This window comes from Acipenser ruthenus, chromosome 30, assembly GCF_902713425.1.
Source record: "Acipenser ruthenus chromosome 30, fAciRut3.2 maternal haplotype, whole genome shotgun sequence".
NCBI lineage: Eukaryota > Metazoa > Chordata > Actinopteri > Acipenseriformes > Acipenseridae > Acipenser > Acipenser ruthenus.
Window position 1 is genome coordinate 13,899,400 of NC_081218.1, and position 17,269 is coordinate 13,916,668.

The window sequence follows — 17,269 nt, forward strand, 5'->3', positions numbered from 1 at the left end:
CAAAATACCAGTAAACCGCACCCAGCTGCTAATCTTCATAGTACTGAACCCCACTGCAGTGTATTTATTAATTGAGTGTTTTTAAATGAACTCGATTGAAAATCACACTACGTTGCTAACCGCAGATTGCCTACAGTTGCTCATCATCAGGCTCTGTATTTGCAATAGACAGAGGGAGACTTTTGCATCCGTTTACATGTTCGGATCTTGATGGATTGATGACGTGTACATAGTTTTTTTTATTTTAAAACGGATTAGCAACTTTGTAAGGGCGTCGTTTATCGCAATTAAAATGCATCTGTGACTGTTTCTGAATCGGCGAGTTAATAAAACATTTTTTATTAAAAAAAACGCCTATTTAGTTCAGTCACAGGGAGAGATGAAGCAGTGACATAGAGACCGGCCCGTGGGAAACCATAGCTTTTATAGGAAACAACATCAGAAAACTGAACCAGCAAGCAAACAAACATGAAAAAAAAAACACCCTACTCATTGCACGAAGTCAGGCAAGTCCTGTCGAGCCGTGCAGAGGGGCGAGGCATGGCGTGCAGCCTCGTTCTGCACACACCGCGTCGTTGTCTGCCTGCAGACTGGAATGCAGGGCTGCAGTGAAAGCGCGAGGACAGACACTCCCTGCATGCAGAGCGGAAACAGGGCGCGGCACTGTGCTCGTTATTTTATAGACATGGCTGGCGAGTGTCTAGACTCGACTCTCTTTTTTGTTATGCTCGTTTTTGTTAGAACGATTAGGTTCAAATGGACACACAAAAGGAGTTCCTCATAATCTTGAACTACATTGAAATAGGCGCAGGGAAAACGACTTCAGTTTTTATTGCTGTGCAATCACTAAGTGTTTCCTCTTTCGATTCACTTAAATTCTAGTTTCTGTTATATACTTTGCAATAAAGTCCAGAGTCCAGAATCTGCTCTTCAGCAACCATAGCTAACATTAACACTGGCTAGATCAATCACCATGCCTTTTTATACATCAGTGACAGAGCCACCTAGTGAGCACCTGCTGTAGATCAAGTTTCATTTTGCATTGCTGGCAATGCAGAGCAGGGGTAGAGCAGCTGCTTCAGGCAGGTGCTTATAAATATGAAGACGCGGGTCAGGCCGATGATGCTTAAGTCTATGAGCTTTCCATTCAAGGTATGTGTGGTGTTCTTCATGTAGCGTGACAGCGGTTTCTACACTTAGAATGGGAAATTAGCCCAGTTAACAGCAATGCCCCTCACCTGATTTCTGTGGAGAGTGCAATCTGAAGAATCTGTTCATGCAGCTTTGCTTTTATGAATTAAATACAGTTTTAGAAAATTATTGGCTTCTTTAAAACAACAGTTTAGAACTGTTCCAGGAATATCAAACCTTATTTTAAATCATTCTTTAAAAAAAAAAAACCAAAAAAAAAACCACACATTTAAACCAAAATGAAAACAAACACACTTTTTTTTTCTTTGAACATATATTTTTTTAATGCTACAGAGATAATGCAAAACTCCTCATGCTGAGGATACCTATATATAGGAAGGCAGGCAGCAGAAAAAACAAAACATGACATCAGAAATGATAAAAAACAGAGAGTATTACAAACAACTCCATGCTCACAGTGATACAGCTCTGCTCGATCCTCTAAGTGGTACATCCATTTGAACGTGTGTGTGGTTTTTTTTTTTAATAGCAGAACTGTATGCCCGGTGTGAGTGATACCATGCAGGAGTGGCTGACATAACACTGCATACTTCAAAGCAAGGTGCAACGTAACTGTGCCTAAAATACAACCCTGGATTCATTCCCCTTTCCCTGTGTGACCCTGCACGGGGTTACTTTAACCCAGGGCAGGTGCTTGGTGGTCAGTCAGTGGAATGGTTCGGCAGATACTGACCACGCAGCTTACCCAGGGGGAGGCAGTCTAAGGGAGCTGACCCATGCCAGGGGCAGAGATAGCAAACCACAAGCAGCAATCTAGCAGAGAGTCATTTTATTAAAATCATTTTTAAAAAGTCTCACAAACAAACAAAACGAAACGACCAAAACAATCTACTTCCTGTAATTATATTATATATATAAATAAACTAAATCAAATACAAATTCACAAAGTAGCGAGTCCTCGAGTCCCTCGTGACTTGCTTACACTGCGTCTCTCAATGGCTGTTCTGCAGTTTGTAAAGCAGGATATGTCTGGCTTGTTCTCAAACCAGATGCATCAAAAATAATTTCTTCTGTTGCTACAGTTTCTTTTTCTCGGATCAGCTGAAATGCAGTACCTAGTGTATGCTTTCTTCTTCCCCTTTTCAGGTGTTTTCTTTCATTTGGACTTTGACTATTCACAGCACAGCATTGTTGCGCTGCAGTGACCCCTGCTGGGAGAGAGGGGCGTGTACCGGTATATTATTTATGATATGATCCAATTCCACATCATGCGCTTGTTAAAAGTCCAACCACGCATTTCAAATGTAGTATTTTTAACATTAGTATTCTCATTAGAGAATCCTATTTATTTAAACTAAAATACTTTTTTTTTTTTTTGGTCCTTGGGTGTGGACCCCAGGACATTGTATATTTATTTATTTCATCCACAGAACAGTCATTGGAAACAGCAAATTCACAATGTCCCGCTGCAGCCTTTAAAACACAAGCAGCTAGTGAACCAGCGTCAATATGACTACATATAACAAAACGAACGTCCTGCAGAAAAACAACGAGCTTGTAAAAAAACACAACATCGTAACAAAGCAAGTAAACTAGACAGCAGTGCGGGAGCTACTGCTTTAATATAAAAACAAATCAGCCAGGGACTGTGCACAGCATCCTGCTGTTTACAGGACACAGGAGACAGAACAGATTCCTTACAATCCTTCTATATAATAAAATCACCACTCCTTTTAAAAAATACACTTCTATATTGTACACTAAAGAGTGGCTCAATATACCGGTAAACCTCCTCCTTAATAAACTCTGTTGGCTGCCTTACCAGAGGCTTTTTATATTATATAAATACAAGAACACCTGCAGTGCATGTTTCAGGACACTAGGTGGGGCTAAAACACAAGGGAACTTTGGCACCACCTGGTGGACACAACATGCACAGCAGCTCTTAAATGTAATTTTACAACATATAGGGCTTGAACTTTTTGTTTTTTATTTTCCAAATCTCTACCTCCCTTTAATTGTTAATTAGTCGTTGTTAAGCTGTCTCTGCATCCTAATAAAAGAGAAAGCTGCAAATTAAAAACTGGGATTATGATCTTTTTTTTTTTTTTGTGCTGGACTTGCTATGAGTGTACAGTCCGAAAAAAGCCCTAAACAGAATCTACAGTCCTGTATTCTGTTCAGCCTACAGGACATGTAGCCTGTCTATGTTATGATAGAAGCTGCTTTAATCATGTAGGACTACGAAGTTCTGCATCACTTACTGTGAACGTCATCTCAATGCTAGACTGAAGGATTAATAAGCAAGAAAAAAATAAGAAAAGGCTGCCTTCCAGCCTTCGGCCGTTCTCAGCTTAAAACTTTATAAAAAAAATAGTAAAGAATATACACCTCTATGCCTAGGCTGTACAAATCCGGTCCTCCGCAGACAATATAGTCCAGGTCTTTCCTCATACAGAAGTAGTGTTAACAGTAAGTGTAACAATGTGCTCCCTGGGGAGTCACAGAGACTTCAGCTTTTCTGCTCCCTGTATATAGTGCACCTCGACAGACGGCACATTGTGTGATTATTTAGTGGACAGACACAGGTGTGCTGTAGATTCTGTGACAGTCCAGACATCCAGGAATGCTATGAGAAGGGCTGCGTGTCCACTAGCAGTGATATTTTACACTTGACTCGCTCTCTCATATTTACCAGATTCGACATCAGAAATGCCCGGACTTCTCTCCCCCCAGTAAGACAGGAGCTTTCCTCAGCTCAGCCAGTGTTACTAGCCGACGACAGCGACCAGTCACACATCTGTCATCTTACTGGAAACGCCCCTGTGCAACTGTCAAAGCTGCAATGGTTTTTATAAAGTCTTTCAAGAGACGATGCAAGTGAAAACTAAGCGAGGTCCTGCCCATTACTGGAGAACCAGCCACGGCTCCAAACACTAGAATCTCAAGTCTTGTGGTTGTCATTCATTCTTCTAAAAATCGGAATCCTGTGCGGGTCTACAAAAAATATCTGAGATATAATTACAGAACTATTTAAGGTAATTTGACATTCTCGTGTGTGTGAGCGTGAGTGCCTGCGTGTGTGCGCGCGCATGAGAGCCTGTGTGTGTGCGTGAGTGTCTCGTGTGTGTATGTGTGTGTGTGTGTGTGCGAGAGAGTGCCTCTTTGTGTGTGTGTGCGTGTACTTTTCAGACTCTAGAATTGTGGTTTAATTATCTACAGAATTCTGTGGATTCTGTAAACCAGTAACTATCGACTGACAGAAAGCTGTGAAATCCTATTGAAGCCTACAGAAATTCAATGCATTTTAAAGTAAATTATTGTTTAATTGCACAGATTCTAAATTATATATATATATATATATATATATATATATATATATTTTTTTTAGTGTGGCAGTGTCTCTCCGTTTCTTCAAGAGCTGGTTTTGTATACTCTTGTGTCTTTAGTTAATACAGTGAAGACAGTTCCAGCCGCTGTGTCGTACTGGACATGAAAGGGTAGCACACTTGTTCACTTCACTTAAAATACTGGCTTAATAGCACACAATAAAGAGACTTTTAAAAACCATTGCACCTTTACTGTTGAAAAAATAAAAAAAAGCTGCTTAAAACTTAACAGATTCTGTTTCTAGCAACTGTATCCCCTATTTTAAAACATACCTATTAGTACCCCAAAAACAAAAACAAAAAATAAAATACTGCTCTTTCAAGCTACCAAACCGCAACAGCTGCGTATCTCGCACTCCAGGTTTCTATCTGAAGCCGCCATGAACAGCAGCCTTCACTCTTGAAAGAGTTCACAGGACTGCACAGCAGCCCTATCTGTTTAGCAGCATGGCTAGGTCTTGTGGATACAGAGGGCAGTGACCCAGGGCTGAGGGGAGGGGGGTGCAAGTCCTGAGCCTTGTGTTTTTCTTGATATTTTTTTACTACACGTGTAGTACGGGTACAGTTGTTGTAAACTGTAAAAAAAAAAAAAAAGACTAACTTTTCAGACCCCTGCCCCCAAACCTAAAGGAAATGAAGTGTGCTCTATTCACAAAGTGCTCGATTGCGTCCTGCAACTCAAAGCTGTCTCGGAATTACACTATAAAAAGCACGCAATGGGCCCGACTGCGCTATTGTGAGTACAGAGCCAACACATTTTTACTTTCATATACAAGCTAAAACTGAAAAGGACTGGACGCTAGACTGTAACAGGGCCCTCGCCCTGCTGCGTTGCCTGGGAGGCAGGGGAGTTTCCTGTGTTTATCGTGGCCCGGGCAGCGGTGCCATGGACAGGGAGTCCTCCTCCTCCTCGATGCTCTCCAGCTCCTCTGTCCGCACGGCCTGTGTGATCAGGTTCAGCTCCTCGCACATGGTCTCGTTGCGATACCCCAGTCGGATATCCGGCACGTTGGTGCGCCGGATATCGTTCCCTTCAGGACCCTCCTTGTAGTAGTTGGGGCCCAGCCAGTAACTCTTCACCTGTGAACAGAGCGGGTCATGTGGTGAGGGGTCACACAGGCATTAACAGGGCAACTAAACACACAGGAGGAAGGAGACCCCAGGGAGAAGAGCAAGGCTTGGTCTTCATGGTCCATGGGGTCAGGGATGCCTTTATGAAACATGCTTGTATGAGGAGGGAGAGGGGGAGGAGGGAGGGTGTAGTACCTTGTGTGAGAAGCCACTCATTAGCACGCTGTTTCTGGCCAGCTCACACATGTCACAGGAGCTCAGCTTCCACACCTGAGCGGCGATGCTATACTCCTCCATCAGCGGCTCCTGCAGGCACACGCGGGGTTAAACAGCAGGGGGTGGGGGAGAGAGCAGGCACACAGTGTTTAATAATTCAGCAGCTTCTCATAACAATACTTGTGAGGTGAAACTAGAAGCAGCCGAGTCAAGTAGGCAAATGTTTCAGCTCGTGTCTTCTTCAGCGCACCTCTATTTTTAACTCAGGGCTCCGATTGCTCGTTTTGAAGTTCTGACAACATGAATTCTAAACAAGCCAACCTGGGGGATTCTGTTTGTCTTTTAGAGATTCAAACCCCTGCTTTATAGAATACACTTCATCCCCTGGTCTTTTACTGAAGAACTTCTTGGAACTGACCTGCAGACAGGCAGTCTGGTATTTAACATGCAGGCAGAAATCCACCTTCCCCGGTTTGAAAGCTGGAGGAGAGACGGCAGCCTGCTTTCAGTAGGTGTGTCTGGGTCGAGGCTTGTATCACTTACCTTGGTGAAGTGGAACTGGAGCGGGTCGTCAGTGGAGAGCGACACCATGAGGCCTCGGGAGAGGTATTCTGGGAGGGGGTTTCTATGGTAACTCAGGAACAGGCTGTTGTTGCTAAGCGGCGACATGGCGATCCCGATCTGAGCCAGGTAGTAGAGGTACTGCAGCACTGGAGCCTGGGAGAGAAAGGAGACTGACAATAGCAACTGGATCCGGGTTCAAATCAAACAAACAGCACTGGCTCTCTGGGCTCCTGAACCCTAACATAGTCGATTCTCTGTACTTCCTGATTTGAATTGCATTTCAAACTACATACTACTGGAACAAAAAATAGAAAGAAAAGATAATGCCAGGCTTAAAAACGCTTTTGTAAATCGGACTTGCTCATCTCCGTCAGCAGCAGATCATGATCATACGGATTTGAACTGGGACTCTGAGTCCAGGTTAGAACCACAGGATGCCCGAACTGGATTTCCCATCTCACACTGACGGAGGAAAAACTTGCAAGCAGAATAGGAGGCTGCGAGTTCATTGCAAGATCTGTGCAACAGTGCAGGTAGCTGAAGTAATTCAAACACGCCGCACATCACACTGCAGACTGCAGACGGCACCTCATACTGGAATGAGGTCTGGTGCAGATGGGAACGGGATACAAGCCTGCCTCGGAGCGGCACTGACCTTGCGCAGCAGCAACCCGTGGGAGATGTTCTCCGACAGCATGAACCCGGAGATGAGGTGGTGGATAGGCCCCGCCTCCCCACAGTGAGGGCGGAGCACAAACATGTGGAAACCCCGCCTCCTGCAGGCAGAACAGGGGAAAAAAAAAAATAAAGGGTTGAAGCATCACAGAGCACCGCACTGCACTCACATTGGCAGGGCAATACAGCAAGACTAAACAAGGTCAGATAGACGCATGATTTCAATTTAAAAAAACACATTGGAGATGTCAGTATCATGAGCGACACTCGCAGCATGCAAAAGTTAACCACCGCGTCTTGGGACAAGTCTTGCTCATTCAAATCCATTCGCAGGTGAAAAGAGGAAGGTTTTTTACCAAGATACTTTGTAAGCAAAACCGTCAACAGACTGCCCAACAAAAAGCACCGTGACCCAGCATGGTCGCTGCAGGGTAACACCCCAGAACAAACGCACATGCCCAGGCTGTGCGGGTCTGTACCTGCGCAGGTGGTTGAGCACCGTCATGTTGGCGTACATGTAGTACAGGTAGTAGGAGTAGGGGGGGTTGTCCTCCACTGTCCAGTTGGCCGGCAGGGGGCTGTCCAAGTTGAAGATGTGGTGTTCTGGTTTGGACTCGTCGTCCACGCTGTCAAACCCGTCCACCTAGACAGGGGGAAGAGACAAGACGGTCATCCAGGAATAAACGTCAGTGACGCACGTGGTCAGCGACTGTAACATCAGCACTACTAACAATGCTATTCATCCTGTTCTATAATGTCTTCAGGCTTGTAATCGTGGACCTGCCCGTGGCTGGTTTACTCTCGGTCTACGGTTCGTGGCTGTGTGGACTCACGTGCTGCAGGAAGAGGTGCAGCTCTGGGTGGCTGCGGGGGTTGATCGTTGCCTCAAACAGAGGGAGGAAGATGTTCTCCAGCATCTCCTGGAAGTTGGCCAGCTGTTTCTTGGTGCGGTAGACATCGCTGTGGGGAGAGAAGAGAAGAGGAGTCACAAATCTTCCTTTAAAAATGATTTAGTCTCAACAATCCTTTGACCTAACTGCTATACAAGACACGGTTTAAAAATCTGCAGTGAAATGCACTCACAAGAGGCGAGGCACCTGCACCAGCCAGCGCACGTTGTTCGAGTGCACCTTGTGCTTGACCGCCCACTTGGCCAGACTGTCCCACTCGTCCCGAGAGCGGCCGTAGATGGACAGGCGCAGCTCCACATTCTGGTATTTGCTTTCCTCCAGGTCCTCCATCACCTCCTGCGGAGACAGCGCAGGGAAGAAGAAACGTAGGGAAGTATGTGGGGAAGAATTCACAATGCTTTGTACTCCTAAGGAAGATGCTAATGACACTTCTTCAATGGAACAAACGGCGCTGATGATGCATGGAGTAAATGGCGTTGCGAACCCCCCCCCCCCCTCGACTGGACTGGCGTTAACCTCTAGGTGGCAGCAGACTGTACTTTATTTATCGCACAGGGCTTTATAGTTTTGATATTGTCAAAAGACTAAGCGAACAGCCCTGCAGTTTCCCCCATTCCAGGTTTTAATACAAGCTTGATTAGCCCCAGTGTACAGGTAACAAGCTCAGGTGTCGCTTACTAAACTCACAGTAAAACCAGGACTGGGTCACACTGCTATGCAATGGGAGTCTTATTTCCATCCCTGCTGTGTTCTTGTGTTTTATGGTAGCAGCTACATTACGTATTCTGAATATTTCGGATCCTGTCAAGATCAGTTACGCTATATCGCAGCTGGCTATAAAAGATGCTGGCATTAATACAACAGTAAACAACTGGATTGAGAAGCATAATGTGAACCAAACACAAGTCAAAATACAAAAAAACAAAAGCAGATGCTGATTTATTATCACCCCCTAATCTCATGCGGAAGAAGGGTCTACCTTGATGATGTGTCCGAAGTATTTGCCTTCGATGTGGTTGTCTGTCTTGATGAAGATCTCCCTGAGAATTGACTCTCCGATCGGGTTGTACTTGGCGTTGAATTTATCGAAGCGGTGGAAAGTGTTGCGATCCTGCAGGGGCGAAAAAAATAAATAAATACATGGATATAAAAAAATAAAAAAAATGAATCGTCTGCCGCACGCGTTCCGGCTGGAAGCGCTTCTCACCGCGTGCATGTCCAGGGTGTCCACGCTCAGGTCGAAGGCGGTCAGGTTCATGGTCTCGAACACCTCGGACAGGGTCTGGCCCTTGCCCTGCTCCACGTGCACGATGTCCTCGGGGTACTTCTTCATGGCCCTCTTGATGAAACGCAGCAGGTGCTTCTGGTTCATGCAGGACGAGGCGTGGATGTGAGTGTCCACCTGCAGGGGGAGACAGAGAGCGGAGAGCTACACTACAGACAGAACGCCACAAGCACAGGGGGGGCGGGTCTACCGCAACACAAGGGCGACATTAGTTTAGGAGATAGACATTAGATACGCAGCCCACTTTATCATCACATTCAGGGTGACCTGCTACTAAATTCCTCAATTTATTCCAATGCAAGCCACTGTTGTGCATTTGGACACTATTATTATTATTATTATTATTATTATTATTATTATTATTATTATTTAGTCATTTAGCAGATGCTTTTATCCAAAGCGATTTACAAGCTCTAGTAAGCCCAGTCCTGACCCCTGCCGCTCACCTTGCGGATGTTGTAGAAGTCTCGGTGTGGCACCTTCTTCTGCGCGGCCAGCTCCTTCATCTCGTTCAGCAGGATGTGCATCTGGAACTTGGAGCTCAGGTACTGCAGCCGCCGGTAACAGAACGACTTCCTGCAGCAGCAACAACAACAACAACAACGAAGAAGGTGGTGAGTGTGGCTCTTGTGGTTTGAATTCTTCAACCCCCCTGAAGGGTTTTGCAGGAGTTATAACACGCGAGCGGTCGCTCGTTGCCTCTTAGTGCACCGCTGTACTTACACGGGTCCGTTGATGATTAAAGCCATCAGCACGTTCATGTCAGCGATGTACTCCTGAAGATCGGTGTAGGGCAGGTCCAGCTCTGAGCTCCTGAGAACAAACAAAGCAATGGCGAGAGAGCTCACTCGCTTTTCTTTAAAATCAAGTAACTGGCTGCATTCAAAACAAAACCCAGCCCGCTGCTCACTTATCCATCTGGCTGGACTTGCTGTAGACGTGCATGACCCCGTCCACCATCTTGCAGCCGAAGCCCATGTCGAGGGGCATGGTGCTGGGGTCCCAGTTTTCGTAGGGGTGCGTCCTCGACACAGGGGGGTGCACCGGAGCATCTGGAGGGGGGGGCAGAATGAACAGTCAGTCCCAGTCTGGGGTCTCGAAAACACTGAAACGTTTGTCAACTGAACCGGTTTCATTTTACTACAGGAGGGCAAACTTGTGTTTGAGTGGAAACGGACCAGCGCCAATCTCCAACTCCTGCACAGCAGCACCTTGCCCGTCTCACGGATGAATTCGCTGAACGACCCTGAGTGGGCTGTACCACACCCTGTGCCCAGCTTCTCTCGCGAGTTCCGGTACCTGCAGAGACGGGTGTCTCGGGGATCTCGTCGTACACGCTCAGGTCCAGCGGCTTCTCCCCCAGCTGCCGCAGGTAGCGCGCCGTGGTCCTGCAGAAGTTCTGCATGGACCGAGCCATGTACTTCTCCCTGATGAACAGGGCCTTCACGATGCACTTTGCTGCATCCAGCAGGTCTGTGAAGGGAACCTGCACAAGACAGACAGCGGGGCTGTGAGAACACACAGAGACAGTGCTGTGTGGAAGGCTTCGTTCCAATGTAACTGGGAGGCAAGCCCTTTTAAAATGCTCGTGCTCTGTTCTGTTCACTGTTACACTGTTTTTAAAACACAATCAATGTAGATTTTATTATTCGCATGCCCTGGTTAAAATCACGAAATGCCGCATTGCTCCAGAAACTAAATTCACAGTCTTTCCACCAAAGGAACAATCTACATGTTGTATCCCTGCCCTCAAACGCTATCATTGTGAGACGCACAGAGGGTGGGAGTGAATGAGGGAGATGCGCGCCTCTACGGGCGCAGGTAAGGCCCCCCTCTTACCCCACACATCTCCTCCCCGGATATAGTGACGCGCTGGAACTCGCGCTCCAGAGTGAGGTCCCTCTCCTTCGGGAAGTGATCCAAGGAAGTGTCACTTTGCTCATTTAAGTACCTGGAGAAAGAATAACAGACATTACTGGAGACTGAAGGAGAGGCCCTGGCATTATATTCCAGATTTGTGCTGTGCACGTTACTCTTTGTGTGCGTGTCCCTTTCTATATATCAGTTACGTCATTAAACCCCCCATTTTAAAGGAAATTAAAACTTGCTGCATGACTTCTATTGTCACCATAGCAACCTCCTACTGCCTAATTGAAAACAATTACTGCACTAAACTATGATGCATCGTCTTGGTTTCAAGTCAGATAAGAGCAGCTATTTAAAGTACTAACCATTTAAAGTACAAACCATTTACAGTGCTAACCATTTCTATCTCGGAGAGATAGTGTTTTATTTCAGGTTATTTGTGACTTTATTATTATTATTATTATTATCTCCAATTTTAGTAACATAAAGTATGTATATACTGTGACAGTTTATAAACTGTTCATGTGAGCCCTAGGGGCATGAGATGCTGAGCTGCCAAGACATATCTGCATTGGAAAGCAGAGCACAGATTGGAAAATTGGAACTCAATAATAAACAGCTGCACAGGAGTGTGCAACAAGGTAATTGGTACAGCAGCAAAGCCTTTTCAATGTCAACAGTGAGATGCGTTTTGCAATGAAGCGGTTTCAAAAAACATATATAAAAGCCAGCTTTATAAGCAAGTGTGGAGAGTCTGCACTCCTTTGTAAGAGCGATCAAAGTGTGAGCTTCACACACAGCGCACAGGAGCAACGGGTCCCCTTCACATCAGATGTTCTATTACAGGAGCCCCTTTCTTAGGAGGGGCAGTGTTCATCTGCTCACAATACTGACAACAATCTAATTAAGCCTTTGCAAAGAAACACACTTTTTTGTGTGTGTGTGTGATCAAAGGGCTGCCGTTGGTGTGCCTCTTGCCCTGCCTCCCTGCTCGTTTCCTGCTTGTGAAACGGTCGGGGATACTGAGAAGGGACAGTTGCTGTAGGTTCACAGAAACGTGTACTGTGTGCGTGTGTGTGCACTCGTCTCATTCAAACTAGAGAAATATCGTATGTAAATCGAATTCATGTAATGGTGTTGCAGGGAAGCACTGGACGACTGATAAAACACTTTGGGTGTGCCGACAGCTTGAAGATTTGACCAACCCCTTACACGACACGAATGTAGTAACTTCTTAAAAGGCAATTACTGGAGTATCGGCACACCCCTAGAATCTAACTAGGACACAGACCCTAATCAGAACCTGACTGGTCGAGACATCCTGATATCTTTATATATTTATGAAGGCTGATTGGTTACATAGTGGTGTCCCATGTTACATTGGAGATCCCGTTTCCTGGACTGACAGGGAGGTAGGGAGAGGAGAGGGAGATCTTGAAAGATAACCGCAGCAGCCTGGATTTAAATGGATGAGTGAACCAATAAAAAAAAAAAATAAACAAAAAACCACAGCAGTGTCCAGAAAATAAAACCAGCAGGAAACTCACTCCAGGTCAGTGGCGCTGTCGATTTTCATGAAGTCTTGCTTGGCTCTGAGCAAAATCTCTGGCTCTAATCTGAGGCAGAGAGAGGTGGAGGAGAGGAAGGGGAGGGATAGAGAGAGAGAAAGGGTTGCACCACACAGCGAAACAGGCAGGGAGAAAAACAAAGCAAAAAAAAACAGAAACTGTTAATTTTAGCAAGTGAAATTCACACAGTGGTAGCAAAGCATAACCGTTTCAATCCTTCTTTATTTTTTTGTTCCACCACCCTGATTAACAGCCAGCAGGTGTGGCTTGAAGCTCACGTGATGCGGCACCCCCCCCCCACAGCCTTGCTTCGGAATCAAGAGAACAGGCGAAAAAGCTCTATCTGGGAAACCCACTAGCACCCTGTTTAAGAAGACACTGATGTCCATGTTGTGGGTATAGACAACAGGCAAGGAAAAGATGCAATTACCATAGCTGCTAATACAAAATTAGAGCCATCAGTGCCATGAACAAAACCTGGACTTATCTACAGGTTGTTAAATTATACGTGTGACATACATACATACATAAAGATCTTGAGACGCTGTCTGAGATTGTATACTGCTGTACTAGGAGGCTTGGTGGTCTAGTGGTTAAAGGGGCTTGTTACCAGGAGGTTCCCAGTTCAAACCCAGCTCAGCCACTGACTCACTGTGAGTGACCCTGAGCAAGTCACTGCACCTCCTTGTGCTCCGGCCTTCGGATGAGACGTCAAACAAACGAGGTCCTATTGGAAGTGACTCTGCAGCAGCAGTTGTGATGCATAGTTCATCTCCTAGTCTCTGTAAGTCACTTTGGGTAATAATAATATTGCAATCACATGAAGTCCTTTATAAAGCACTTCTTTAGTGGTGTATAGGCGTTAAATGTCTTAAGACTTGCTTGCCACTTGAGATTCGTCTGTGTGATACTGCCTGATCTGCATTGCTGGGGCTTCATTACATTCTCTATGTGCAATTTCACACCTGCTTGAGAATTATGAATGCCATCCCTGCTCATTACTATCTCAGGATGCTGTTTGCATGGTGCAGCTCAGTAAGCATTAGCGCAGGGGCAGGCTGGCTCGTTTCTGTGTAGCTGCTCAGCAAATGCTGTGGGGAGAAAGTGGAGTGACTGTACTTGAGATGGTCTGCTAAGCTTATAAACAGTTTACCACAGTCCAAGCATAGAAAAGTTTAATGCAGCAGAGTGAAAGCATGGTAAAGCACCGGTAAGCATTGTAAAGAATATGGCAAAACCAGGGTAAACCATGGTAAATACAAAGTAAAACCATGGGAAAAGCATGGCAAAACTGCAAAAATACTGAGGTAAACTTTTATAAGGGTGCAGTACACATAGGGGACAGTAGGGGTTCGACTGGAAGTCTTTCCAATTCCTTTTAGATTATTTTAGTATTTCTATGTAGAGTATGTGCTAGATGTGTACAGGGAAACGGGGGAGGCTGCATTTCTGTACTGTGTGTGGGGGGGGCGGGGTTTCTAATATTTTCCAAGGGAAACTATTCCTAATAATTTTGCATTCCCTAAAACCCAGTCACTGAAAGACAAGGTGGTAAGAAATGAACAACTCCTTAAGAAATCCTTAAAATCAACCCAGCTCTGCAGACCAGGCTGCGGAGACAGTATTTTACAGTGCCAGGGGATCCCTGCACGGCATCACAGCCAAGGTGCCTATCTCGGGACAGCCCAGGGTGCTTCCCCACAGAAGCTCAAATCAAACCTCTGCGCTTGCTCTCCTCTCTTACTTCACGTCCTGGCTGATCTGTCTCTCCAGACGCTGCCTGCGCTCCTCCAGCTTCTCGATGGGACTGTCCTCCGGGAACTCGTAAGGGGCGCTGCGCATCTCGCTGTCCGCCAGCGTGCGCGAGAACAGCTCCTGCACAGACACAGAGTCAATCAGGGGCTCCCCTCCCCGTCACCTGCGCTGCCCTGCAGGGTTCAGAGCTCCAGCTCCTGCACAGACACAGAGTCGATCAGGGGCTCCCCTCCCCGTCACCTGCGCTGCCCTGCAGGGTTCAGAGCTCCAGCTCCTGCACAGACACAGAGTCAATCAGGGGCTCCCCTCCCCGTCACCCGCGCTGCCCTGCAGGGTTCAGAGCTCCAGCTGGGGGGTGGGGGTGGGGGTTTGTAATGCTATAGAAAGGTTTGGACCTATCTCTAATATAACGGTGGAAGTATATGGGGAGCCCCCAATGACCTCAATATCGATGCTATCTTATGGAGTCTTATCTGAGATCAATGTATTTCTATCTCTCTACCCATATATAAAATATATACACAGATATGAAACTTAATGTGGCACACTTATACACACAGTGACTGAAGGGGAGATTATATATATATGAACACATACATACATACATACATACACACACACACACATATATAAATATCTCCATCTCTCTCTATCTATCCATATCTCTCTCTCTCTATACTTGAAAGTGTGCTTTACAATACGTGTTTGGTCTCACCTCCGCGATCTCCTTGTACTTCCCGTCCATGGAGGTGCGCAGGTCGATGTGCTTGAGGGACAGGGAGGACCCGGGGAGTGATCTCTGGGAGGTGAGCGGGTATAAACCGGGGGTGCCTCGCTGCTCTGTAGAGAAAGAAACAAAGCATTCCGGGACGTTACCCTCCAAACATGCAGTCCAGCACAGGGAGGTTACAAGCGCAGCGTGGCAAAGCAGTGTACATCCACCTGCATACAACACTGGCAAGCACAAGAGGAGAGACTGGTGATTCACATGGTCTTATGCACTCTGTGTGTTTGCATAGCTACCCTACACCTACACCAGAACTGGCTCACATTTTTGCATACAAGAGCCATACCAATGGCTTTTGAAATACCCAAAAAACATGTTTACACACTTTGACATCATCATTTGTTTTTGCATTGTGCCTACCAAAGAGAACAGACTGACCTCCCCTCCCCTCTAAAATCGAGACAGCCACGTTGTGCAGCTCAGCGAGTCGTGATCAAACTGCACTAATTTGCGAGCACATCTCTCTCTATGTGTCCCAGCTCAGAGCCACGTTTCTGAGCTCCAGGTTTCATAACACCTCCCCCAACCTTCTCCCTCATCTCTCTCAGCCCCCTCGCACCCCTCTCTGGGGAGATCAAGGTTGCAAGGTGTAGGAGGAGTCACAACCAGCCCACGGTCCAGGGCCACCTACTGAAAACGAATGAAGCGTGTGCTGGAGCCAATATGAGAGAGAAAAAAAAAACAAAACAAGGAAAGAAACTCCATGCCTGCACCTCTCCCCCCTCCCTCTCCTCCCTCTCCTCCCTCTCCTCCCTCTCCCTCTCATGTACTTTCTGCAAATGACTGATTCATTGTTTGCTGGTCCCCCTCCTCCCCCTCCTCCTCCTCTCGCTGTCAGCTCAAGGGTAACTTAAAACCAGGTGTTCAGTCATGGAGTTAGCAAAACCAAACGCTGCGTCTCCTAATTCCTATATTGCGCAGGTCATTTCAATCAACTGGTCATGATTGCCCAAAACGGACAAGCAAGCAGTACTGTACTTGCCCATTTCCTGTTTTATTAGGTCCATCCCTCCCAATCTTTCACATGAAAAGGATCAGGAGGTGAATGTGTTCAGCTAGCCTGAGCTCACGTCTGTCTGTGCTCAGTCAGAGGGAGGCACAGCCTTCAAGAGGAACCTGCTAGAACGCCTGGAAACTAATCATCTGAATGGCTTGGATTTAAAGGGATGCAGGCTATCTACCATCCCCTATTATTCTGTCTGCTTAGTTTAACCACCAGGTCTGCTTTTGAAAAGATTCCTAAAAAGCTGAGTTTCTGAAGCATGGTGTGCGGCTTTCATCTCTGTCCCTTCTGTCTCTGGAACTGTAGGAACTGTACATCGTACCAAAGGGGGCAGAAATTGAGGTTGCACACCTTAACAAATGACACTAGGTAATAATGATCGAAGCAGAAACATGACAAAACACGCTTAATATGATTCCAAACAGTTAAGAAATGAACTACTCAGAATATGTACAACATCCAAAGTATCCCTTTAAGCTAATTTTTTTTTTTAAATATCTGAATTACCCCATTGCTTATAAACTACCCTGCAATAAGTTTAACGCACCCTCTTATTACCCTGAAACACTCAGGGTAAGCCAGTACAGACATCAGCAATATCCCAATTCTGCCAACAAGGCTTTCTTGAGTTGAGAGTTTAATTAGCAGAGTTAAAATTAGTCTCTTCCCCTCACTTAGACACTTGTTGCCATGACGATTTAGGCTTCCTCCCTCTCCTCTCTGAGCAAACAAGTGGAGCTGTGGAAACTCCTGACACTAATCAGCTGATTGGAGAGACAGCGTGCAGGTCTCCTGGCACAGAGAGCAGGAATTAGAAAGAACCGTGGGCAGCCACATCTGAAACTCAGGAGGCTACGAGGCAGGCAGGCAGGCAGGGTATAATCATCTGCATCTAGACTGGCTCCAGTCTCGTAGCAGGGACAGCACAGCCCAGCTGAGTTCTGCAATGGATCTGCACTAAAGTGGGCCTAAACTCTGCGCCCCCTTCGCTGAAGACTTGACAGGTATCGGGGCAACAGTAAAATAC

The 17,269-nt window shown here is 46.1% G+C and overlaps 1 protein-coding gene across 4 annotated transcripts in view; it reads right to left on the minus strand.

Moving 5' to 3' along the window:
• Positions 1-1,619: 1,619 nt before the first annotated feature.
• LOC117427370 (AMP deaminase 2) overlaps positions 1,620-17,269 on the minus strand; it is a 28,951-nt gene continuing 13,301 nt past the window's right edge. For 3 of the 4 annotated variants that reach the window (XM_059005095.1, XM_059005093.1, XM_059005096.1), the window contains exons 2-18: positions 15,168-15,292; positions 14,442-14,572; positions 12,677-12,745; positions 11,103-11,214; positions 10,563-10,749; positions 10,174-10,315; positions 9,987-10,076; positions 9,710-9,839; positions 9,186-9,380; positions 8,958-9,089; positions 8,151-8,314; positions 7,901-8,027; positions 7,547-7,710; positions 7,048-7,168; positions 6,372-6,545; positions 5,808-5,918; positions 1,620-5,621 (exon numbers count right to left, since the gene is read on the minus strand). In XM_059005095.1, coding sequence (XP_058861078.1) covers positions 5,403-5,621; positions 5,808-5,918; positions 6,372-6,545; positions 7,048-7,168; positions 7,547-7,710; positions 7,901-8,027; positions 8,151-8,314; positions 8,958-9,089; positions 9,186-9,380; positions 9,710-9,839; positions 9,987-10,076; positions 10,174-10,315; positions 10,563-10,749; positions 11,103-11,214; positions 12,677-12,745; positions 14,442-14,572; positions 15,168-15,292 — 2,393 coding nt within the window. In that variant the 3' untranslated portion in view covers positions 1,620-5,402. The remainder of the gene's footprint in view (positions 5,622-5,807; positions 5,919-6,371; positions 6,546-7,047; positions 7,169-7,546; positions 7,711-7,900; positions 8,028-8,150; positions 8,315-8,957; positions 9,090-9,185; positions 9,381-9,709; positions 9,840-9,986; positions 10,077-10,173; positions 10,316-10,562; positions 10,750-11,102; positions 11,215-12,676; positions 12,746-14,441; positions 14,573-15,167; positions 15,293-17,269) is intronic. The other variant, XM_059005094.1, reaches the window with a different exon arrangement.